The 10,427-nt window shown below is 31.7% G+C and overlaps 1 protein-coding gene across 1 annotated transcript in view; it reads right to left on the bottom strand.

Annotated features, from left to right (window-relative positions):
* Positions 1-3,302: 3,302 nt before the first annotated feature.
* LOC106475301 overlaps positions 3,303-10,427 on the bottom strand; it is a 19,772-nt gene continuing 12,647 nt past the window's right edge. The window contains exon 8 of the mRNA XM_013935993.2: positions 3,303-8,869. Within this exon, the coding sequence (XP_013791447.2) occupies positions 8,744-8,869 (126 nt within the window). The 3' untranslated portion in view covers positions 3,303-8,743. The remainder of the gene's footprint in view (positions 8,870-10,427) is intronic.

The following is a 10,427-nucleotide window of genomic DNA, read 5'->3' as shown; positions in this document are numbered from 1 at the left end:
AGATTACAGTCTAGATTAGATCCTTTGTTGCAGAGTTCATCAACTGTGTAAAACATAAAGATTACAGTCTAGATTAGATCCTTTGTTGCAGAGTTCATCAACTGTGTAAAACATAAAGATTACAGTCTAGATTAGATCCTTTGTTGCAGAGTTCATCAACTGTGTAAAACATAAAGATTATGATCGATACACTCTAACTAAAGGATCTAATCTGTAATCATTATGTTTTACACAGTTGATGAACTCTGCAACAAAGGATCTAATCTAGGCTGTAATCTTTATGTTTTACACAGTTGATGGAACTCTGACATAAAAGATCTAATCTAGGTTGTAATCATTATGTTTTACACAGTTGATGAACTCTAACAAAGGATCTAATCTAGACTGTAATCTTTATGTTTTACACAGTTGATGAACTCTGACATAAAGGATCTAATCTAGACTGTAATCTTTATGTTTTACACAATTGATGAACTCTGCAACAAAGGATCTAATCTAGACTGTAATCTTTATGTTTTACACAGTTGATGAACTCTGCAACAGAGGATCTAATCTAGGCTATAATCTGCATGCCGGTTATGAAAGAGGGTCTTCTAACATGAAACTGACAAATCTTCTAGAACAATTACTCAAAAACAAAGATCTAAAAACTCACAATCACTTCTCAAAATCATTTATTTTCATGAGAAAGACCTCCAAAACAATTGTTATCACAGCAGTCCTGTTCAACTACAAAGCTTATAGCTACCCTCATTACTAACCTTTAATCTTCTTAATTGCAGTTTTGTTAACTGATATCCATGTCCGGTAGAAGGTCTGTAGAAAATCTGACACGTCTTTCGAGATTGTTCTCACTGTCTTTTTCCAGGAGCTTCAAACAGTATCAAGCTCTACCACATAATCATGTCCATCGAGTGAGCAGAAGTTATGACGAAGGAATTAGGTATGAGGCACTTGAATATGATTATTATACAGTACTATTAACTGTGATTCTTGTACAGTACTATTAACTATGATTCTTGTACAGTACTATTAACTGTGATTCTTGTACAGTACTATTAACTTGATTCTTGTACAGTATTATTAACTTGATTCTTGTACAGTACTATTAACTGTGATTCTTGTACAGTACTATTAACTGTGATTCTTGTACAGTACTATTAACTGTGATTCTTGTACAGTACTATTAACTATGATTCTTGTACAGTACCATTAACTGTGATTATTGTACAGTACTATTAACTGTGATTCTTGTACAGTACTATTAACTGTGATTCTTGTACAGTACTATTAATTATGATTCTTGTACAGTACTATTAACTGTGATTCTTGTACAGTACTATTAACTGTGATTCTTGTACAGTACTATTAACTATGATTCTTGTACAGTACTATTAACTATGATTCTTGAACAGTACTACTAACTATGATTCTTGTCCAGTACTATTAACTTCATAATGCCATCTTATTCTCTGCACAGATTTAATGTTAATTTAGATTATCAACACTAATAATGTCATCGAAGCTAGTTTATACACATAAATCAGTCCAAATTTCAAAAACCCAAGAAATACATTAGGCACCTCAGATATAAATCTTTATTAAGATCTTAAGCTTAGTGAACTTCCTAGAAAGACATATATACTTTTTACTGTAACATTAATATGTTACCTGTTGTTTGTACTAATGTTGCCAAGGAACACACTAACTTCAAAAAACTGTACGTTTACTAATAAATCACAGAACCACTAGCTAAAACCTAGAGTTAAAAAATTGGAATCAAAGTCTAACCATAGCTGGAAATAATGTAAAAAAAAACTTTAAATTTGGTTTAACTTAAAGTGTTGTGTGTGTGTGTATATATCTATATGTATCTTGTTATGATGTGAATGCCTTTTCTATGTTGACGAAGCAAGATTATAACGAATTATACTTGCCATAAGACATTAGTATTAGATCTTTTATATTTTTAAACATTTATTTCTTTATCTAGTCCCTTAGGATGTTTCAAGAAGAAGAAAAAGGGTATTAAGTAGTACTTCAACCACATTATGTCTGTCGTATTCATAGCTCAATGCAGAGCTCATCAAGCTGACCATGACACAAACAGACAAAGTGTGGTTGGAATACTATTATACATTCTTCTTTTTGAAAACCTCTTAGGGAATGAATAAAGAATGTAGTGTCAAAAAATATAACAAGCCTAATACTAATAATCTGTGTCAAGAATAATTAAATACGTATCTTAAATATAATTACAGGTGGCAGAAAATTGTTAAATGGTTTTGGTGAAATCGGTAGTCGACGGTTGACAAGTGACAGTACACAAACAAGTTGTTGTTGCTTCTTTTTTACAAGTTTAGTTTATTAAAATACACAAAGACATAAACATAACAATGTCAACATTACTTAGTTTACTCTAAGTTCATTTATCAATATTACAATAAAACACTTGTTTTGGATAACTTATGAAATATTTAGCAACAAAACAAAACCGATATTTTGCCAACAAAACATTTAATATTATTTTTTTTTTTATTTGAAGCACAATAAGCAATTCCAAATAGAAAGATTATCAAATGATCACTTGATGATTAACAAAGGATGATCATTACATAAAACAGCCTGTAAACTTTATAGTTGGACTTATCGTAGATATAACAATAAGTACATTGCCTCAATACAGCACTGATAGAATATTTTCATGAAAATTTAGGAATGAAACCGTAGATGTAGAAAATCACTCCATCAGAATTCTCAGGTCGGTTGAATAACAAACATTTTCTACATTACAAACATACGAATGGGTCTACTCAATATCTATTGACGGCAGTGCCCTACAAGAACCAGTATTAAGCTGGACACTTCGGTACTAAATTAAAGTAACTATACACTAAATCAGGTTGAGGATAAAGAAAAATATAGTTACATACTCTATATATCAACCAGTTTTTACGAATAATTAAAAATGAAGATGGCATTAAACATCACGTAGGATCCTTTGCTATATAATTAATCAAAGAAACCATTAAATAAATCGAGCCATTAAACAAGCATACACACGTGTGTGTACACCAAGAAAAACAATGCCTGGAGCAATTAACAAGTCTTTAATGTTAGGCATGAAACATCCATATTTTTTTTACTATAACAGTATCTTATAACACTGAAAATTAAAGTTTCTTCCCGTGATCTTATGACATTCGCTGATAAAAGTTACTTAGTTGTTGTTCTAAAGTAATGTTTTAAAATTTTGGAAAAGAAAATTATATTTTTATTCTTATATGTCAATATGAATATATATATATATATATTCATTTTTCAAACCTTTTTTTTTTCTTTCTAAGTACACAAATTATAAAATTAGTAAAAGTTGTTCATTATTCTTAACTTGAGCAAATATTTAGCGGATTTACTTTTAAAGTGTTATACTTCAATATTGGGTCACCAAGCTAAGCCTAATACTTTTTAGATAACAAATAGGATTAATTCTGCTCGACATCACCCATGATTGGAATTTAGGGAGTACATCATAAACAAGCAGGATTGGAGAGAAAACATTGTTATAAAGATGTATTATTTTAATGTTATACCATATGACGCACTGCGTGCAGCATTTATTCATTACAGTGTCGAAGATTACTCTTGTTTGTATGTCATGGCTTACAAACTAGAGTAAATAAATCAAAAACATGTTTTCTCCAAAGTTCTAAACTGAAAACAAAGTAGCTATTGATAAGATCTTTGACTTTTAATATTTCAATTACCTACATCGTAGACTAATATGTAGTGGTATGAATAAGTTTGATTTAATTTTTCATCTGAATATCAATAAATTCAATTGACTAGTTGAAAAATTAACTAACAATCTGATGAAAATGCAACAAATTTTCTGTTTACTCTGTTAATAGAGCTTCTGTATTATCTGTACTACTGAAGTACAGCCCCCTGGTGGGACAGCAAAAAGCCTACACTCAAATCAGGAGGGGTTGATTCCCCTCAGTGGACACAGCAGATGACTCGATACACACACACACACACACTGAAGTACACATGTAAACACCTGTTCTAGAAACCAGTGACCATTTATAACAGCTTCATACTTATACAACTTTACCATAAAAGGCTTAAGAAACTTTCTTTAAAAACTCAAACATTTATTGGAATAGTCCTATATATTATATTATTTAACAAAGTAGAACTGTTCTTTATACATTGTTGCAGCCTTGCTCAATTGTTTCACCTAAAAAATATCGTATCAGCATAATATTTCCAATTTCACAAAGAAAATAATTAAATTGAACAATATCTCTGCACTTATATATTATTAAATCAACACGAGTTTTTGTTCACTATTCTGTGTAAATAAACTTAATTTGCATCTTCTTTGAAGTGTCAACTATTAAATTAGAACTAACCTTAGTTATTTACCTTAATGTCTTCGAATTTAACTCGATGGTAAGGATATAACATAATTAGGCCCTATTAAATACTGATTTAAAAATTATTAGGGTTTACGTTGCTTTCTGAATATCATAAGGATATTCAGTCTGGATATTCAATTTTAAATCAATCATGTTGTATCAAATTTTTGCTACAAATACAAGTGTTCTGTTTTATATTTTGGGTAAATGCCTAGCACCACAAGTGCTAATCTGTATGTCACATTTTTCTTTAGTTCTTTTGAAACAGTAAAACACATTTTTTATATACTTTTATGACAATACCAATAATTGCTATTGCATCACTTGTAACTACATCAGTATACAATTTTTTGTTTCTTTATCTTATGATCAAAAGCAGCTCAACTCAAGCCTGTCACAAAATGAATCATGGAAGTTCTAATTCGAATCAATTCTATCAAAGTGAACCTAACACTTACTAAAGGTAGTAGTTTGTAGGTCATTCAAATGATTAGCCTCACATTAGGTAGTCATTTATTGGTCATTATGGTAAACTTAATATTTTCTAGATAGTAATATGCAGATAAGCCTAACATATGTTAAGTGCTAGCTTGCAAGTCATCATTGTAAGTCTAATATTTGTTAAGTACTAGTTTATAAGTTACCCAGGCAAGCCTAACATTTGTTAAGTACTAGTTTACAAGTTACCCAGGTAAGCCTAACATTTGTTAATTGCTAGCTTGCAAGTCATCATAGTAAGTGTAACATTTGTTAAGTACTAGTTTGTAAGTTACCCAGGTAAGCCTAACATTTGTTAATCGCTAGCTTGCAAGTCATTATAGTAAGCCCAACATTTGTTATGTACTAGTTTGTAAGTTACCCAGGTAAGCCTAACATTTGTTAATTGCTAGCTTGCAAGTCATCATAGTAAGCCCAACATTTGTTATGTGGGTAGTTTGTAGGTTACCCAGGTAAGCCTAACATTTGTTAATCGCTAGCTTAGCAAGTATCATAGTAAGCCCAACATTTGTTATGTACTAGTTTGTAAGTTACCCAGGTAAGCCTAACATTTGTCAATTGCTAGCTTGCAAGTCATCATAGTAAGTGTAACATTTTTTAATTGCTAGCTTGCAAGTCATCATAGTAATCCCAACATTTGTTATGTACTAGTTTGTAAGTTACCCAGGTAAGCCTAACATTTGTTAATTGCTAGCTTGCAAGTCGTCATAGTAAGCCCAACATTTGTTATGTACTAGTTTATAAGTTACCCAGGTAAGCCTAACATTTGTTAAGTACTAGTTTGTAAGTTACCCATGTAAGCCTAACATTTGTTATGTGGGTTGTTTGTAAATTGCCCAGGTAAGCCTAACATTTGTTATGTGGGTAGTTTATAAGTTACCCAGATAAGCCTAACATTTGTTATGTGGGTAGTTTATAAGTTACCCAGGTAAGCCTAACATTTGTTATGTGGGTAGTTTATAAGTTACCCAGATAAGCCTAACATTTGTTATGTGGGTAGTTTATAAGTTACCCAGGTAAGCCTAACATTTGTTATATGGGTAGTTTGTAAATTGCCCAGGTAAGCCCAACATTTGTTATGTGGGTAGTTTATAAGTTACCCAAGTAAGCCCAACATTTGTTATGTACTAGTTTATAAGTTACCCAGGTAAGCCTAACATTTGTTATGTGGTAGTTTGTAAGTTACCCAGGTAAGCCTAACATTTGTTAGTTGCTAGCTTGCAAGTCATCATAGTAAGCCCAACATTTGTTACGTACTAGTTTATACGTTACCCAGGTAAGCCTAATATTTGTTATGTAGGTAGTTTGTTGGTCACCACAGTAATCCTAAAACATTTAATATGTAGCTTGTAGGTCGGCAATGCAAGTCAAAGTTTCACTAGTTAATAGTTTATAGGTCACTGAGGTAAGCCTAACACTTGAAAGGTAGCAGTTTGTAACTCATCAAGGTAAGCTTAACATTTACTACGTAGTAATGGAGATTTCTCAGCAATTAGAAACCCTCAAGTTTCTTTTGCAAACATTTGTTAAATAAAATTAGAGCTTTCTCGACATTAGAAGCTGTGTATACTAATATAACCTTACAAATGACTAACATTCACTAGGAGGGTGTCGGGGAATCAGAATTCTTCATTACAATCAGCATACAATTTTAATATCCATGTATATTTATATCACTATGATAACAACAATCTATATATATTGAGATCTTAACACATAACAATAACAACCTAACTCAAACACTGAAATGAGTCTTAAGTTAAAGGTGGTACATTTCTATTACTGTGTTCAAGGTTTATATGAAAAGTAACTGCTAATATATATACATAAAATACAGAACTTTCTGCTAGATAAAACCCAAGTTAAAAACTTCTCGGTTATCAAGATCAAAATGTACAAAAAGAAAATGTTCATAGTTACTATATTAAAGGTAAAAAATAATTTTTCAACAATTTCAGACTCAATTGTTTTTTGTCGTTTAATCATCAAAACAAAATAATATTTAATTAATGTTATTAAATAAGCTGTTTAATATTAATCTCCTACAGTAAATATAACCCACAAGATTTGAAATAACTTAAAACATCATGTATCCACCAACTCTTGTTATAGACAGAGTTTCTACAGAGGTTAATGAGTGGTAGTCACGAACAAAAAAAATCGAAAATGGTATACGAAAAAAATTTTAAACGTGGTTAAATAATGTAATTATATTGGTTACCAAAGGAATAAACCATTAAAATACTTTTCATGCAAGTTAAAAATGCTCCAATTTTGTGATAAAAAAATCATAAAACTCCCAGAACTCTTCAAAGCTACTAGCACAAATATCACATTCTTACTGAAAGTATCATCACAATGTAAAAACAAAAATTACTGACAAAACATTGTATAGAATAATAATAAACAGATGAAAAAAACTGTACTTAAATTCCTAAGATAATCATGAATTATTACGAAATAAAACAAATATGTAACAAAGAGAGAAATATCTAAAAATACTTGTATTACTATCCAACCACATACTTTCACCAATAGTTGAGATGCTGTTTTCATCTTATTATGCAAAGACAACATTCTTGTAGGTCTCAGGAAGTTATTTTAACAGATGAATAAAATTAAATATTACAAAACAATCTGTTTCATATCTTTCCTAATCATTCAATGGATTAATTAATCATTAATTGGATGAAATATGAAGTCATTAGACTATACTGTCGTAGGTTTACCTCAGTTGCTTTTTACAACATATTTTACGATTGATTAAATATCTACTTGATAACAGACTCCTAACAGAGTAGCTTAGTACCTGAAAAATTGTTACACTGCTACACTGTCAGACATATACACACACAAAAAAATGTATTTATATAATTTAATGCAAATATAATTATAAGTCTACCAAGAGACGTTTAAGCATGTAATAAATGTCACCAATGGATTTCACTTTGCTTGAGGTATGTCAAGTCAAATGTCATGAATTCATACCCTGTAGTACATGAGAATGCCCAGGTATGTCAACAATGTAACAAGGTGAACCAAACACATTTTTTTTAAACTGTCAATAAATAAATAAAAGGGAATAATACAACTCAATACTGGACGGATGAGTCTACCGACAACTAGATCAAACCATATTTATGTACAAATTCCAAGAACACATGCAAATAATTTTCTTAACAACACAAAAATACTGACCAGGTTTATTATTTAAAACTACAACAGTAACAACGACAAAGTTTCAATGATCACCGCATAACAAAGTATGCACCATCAGCCAGTTTCTAAACTTGATACTCGATATCTCACTATGAACAATATTATGATACAAACACACCGATCTATCAATACAGGTTAACGTAGCTCCTCTAAAACAACAGATACTGGCACATAAGTGTATGCTGAGCTTTTTAAAAAGAATACATAAATCATTAATGTTTTATACAAGATACATTTGTCCTTAAGGGGCAAAACTCTTTAATTGAATGCGTTCTTGACTGGTTTCACAGGCGGCCTAACCCATGAAGCAGAAGGGAAACATGCCCTCCCAAGTTTGATTATAAATTCACAGTAAGTACATATTGAACATTGAAATACCTGCCCAATTTTGTGGGTTTACAATTATAAAAACAGCAACTTGACAGAGATCAAACTGTAAAAATTAAGCTTCTCGGAGCTTCTTATAAAAGAAAAAAAAAAAGATTTCATCTCTCAACATTCAGCAGTTACTTTTTTTTTCTTGCTCCCCTGCTTTCAAACAAAGTTAAGTGTCCATGATTGGCTTCAGACATTTTAAGAATATATATTTATATAAGAAAGTGTTACAGAAGTTTATCCCAGTTGAAATCATCCTCAATCTCATCATCCTCACAGAATGTTGACTGTTGACTGGGCATCAACGTTGAAGCAGGTGTTCCAACAGGGTGAAGAACTGGTACAGGGCTCATCTGATCAATTAGAGCAACATTATTTCCTCATTTTAATTTATTTTAAAGATTCACACTTCACCATACAGTAATTAGGCTACAGATGAAAACAGAAACCAAAAAAAAAAAGAAGCTTAAAATCAATCTCATACTTTTAAATGAATATTATCACATTCTGAGCGTGAATCCAAATGCTACGTAGACAATGCTATTCATTTTAACAACATAAAATGTCTCAAAACTATTATGGTTTGGTTTTAAGATTACACATGTAAGTGATATATTTTTATTTCAATAATTATTTTGATTCAAGGAACTTGAATCAGTATTTATTAAAAATAAATGAACATAATGAAAATTGTCATCTGGCTAGACCTTCGTAAAGAAAGTGACACTGTCGTAGCTTGTTTTTTTTGTTTCTTTGTTGTTAAAGTGCAAAGCTCCACAATGGACTGTCTGTGTTGCACCCACACAGGGATTGAGTCCTGAATTTTAGCATTATATGCTCTCAAGCTTACTGCTGTGTGACTGGGGGCTACTTTAGAGGAAATCTAATATAGCCACATCTCATGTTAACCCTACAAGTGCTTTTGTTCCCATCTAATATGTTCAGTGCATGTATATGTACAATACTGTACAAAAGTTGAGCCATCTGACGTTTTTGTGTAGTTCATGGGTTGCCTTTTTTCTATCCAAATGATCCTAAACCGATTCAATAACATTAAAATCTGTGATGTCCAGCACTACATTTTCCTGCATGTATTTTCATGCTATCAGTCATATTTCAGACAGTAAAGCATGACATAATGATGGAAAATAAATCCATCCCCTAATAGTCATCTTCCAGACACTACAGCATGATGTATTAATAGAAAATGTCATCCATCTCATATCAATTGTCTTTCAGACAGTAGAGCATAAAGTATTAAAGAAAAATGTGACCCATCCCATTTCAGTCATCTTCCAGACTGTACAGCGTGATGTAATGATGGATAAGGAACACACTCCCTTTCACTTATCTTCTAGACATTATAATATGATGAAATGATGGATAAGGAACACACTTCCTATCAGTCATCTTCCATAATGTATAGCAAAGTGTATTGGTACTTCGGTATACCGTGCTGCATCCATTCTTCCATCAATTCTCACCAGATCTTCCTCTCCAGTTACTAAGGTGCAGCCCCAATCCTGAGTGGACCCATCTCCATGTTCATAGCTGGTTTTAAACACATATTCTTGTATTCTCCTCTAGCTCTTCTCCTCAGATACTGCCTTCTTTTATACCTAGAGATTTCTAATATTGACTTATTTCCATTGCTCTTGGATCTATTCCTTATGTTTCTTACCATATTTTCATCTCTTTGACTTATTGCCTTTATGTAAAAAAAGGTTTCTTGATAGTCACTTGCGTTTTTAAACTATTACTCACTAGGGATCTTCATACAGTGGAATAATGGACCCCTGACGATGGATCTTCATACGGTGGAATAATGGACCCCTGGTGATGGATCTTCATACGGTGGAATAATGGACCCCTGATGATGGATCTTCATACGGTGGAATAATGGACCCCTGG

This window comes from Limulus polyphemus, unplaced genomic scaffold, assembly GCF_000517525.1.
Source record: "Limulus polyphemus unplaced genomic scaffold, Limulus_polyphemus-2.1.2 Scaffold8375, whole genome shotgun sequence".
Classification (NCBI taxonomy): domain Eukaryota; kingdom Metazoa; phylum Arthropoda; class Merostomata; order Xiphosura; family Limulidae; genus Limulus; species Limulus polyphemus.
Note: the sequence above shows the minus strand (reverse complement) of the source record. Positions and strands in the feature narration are given on the sequence as shown.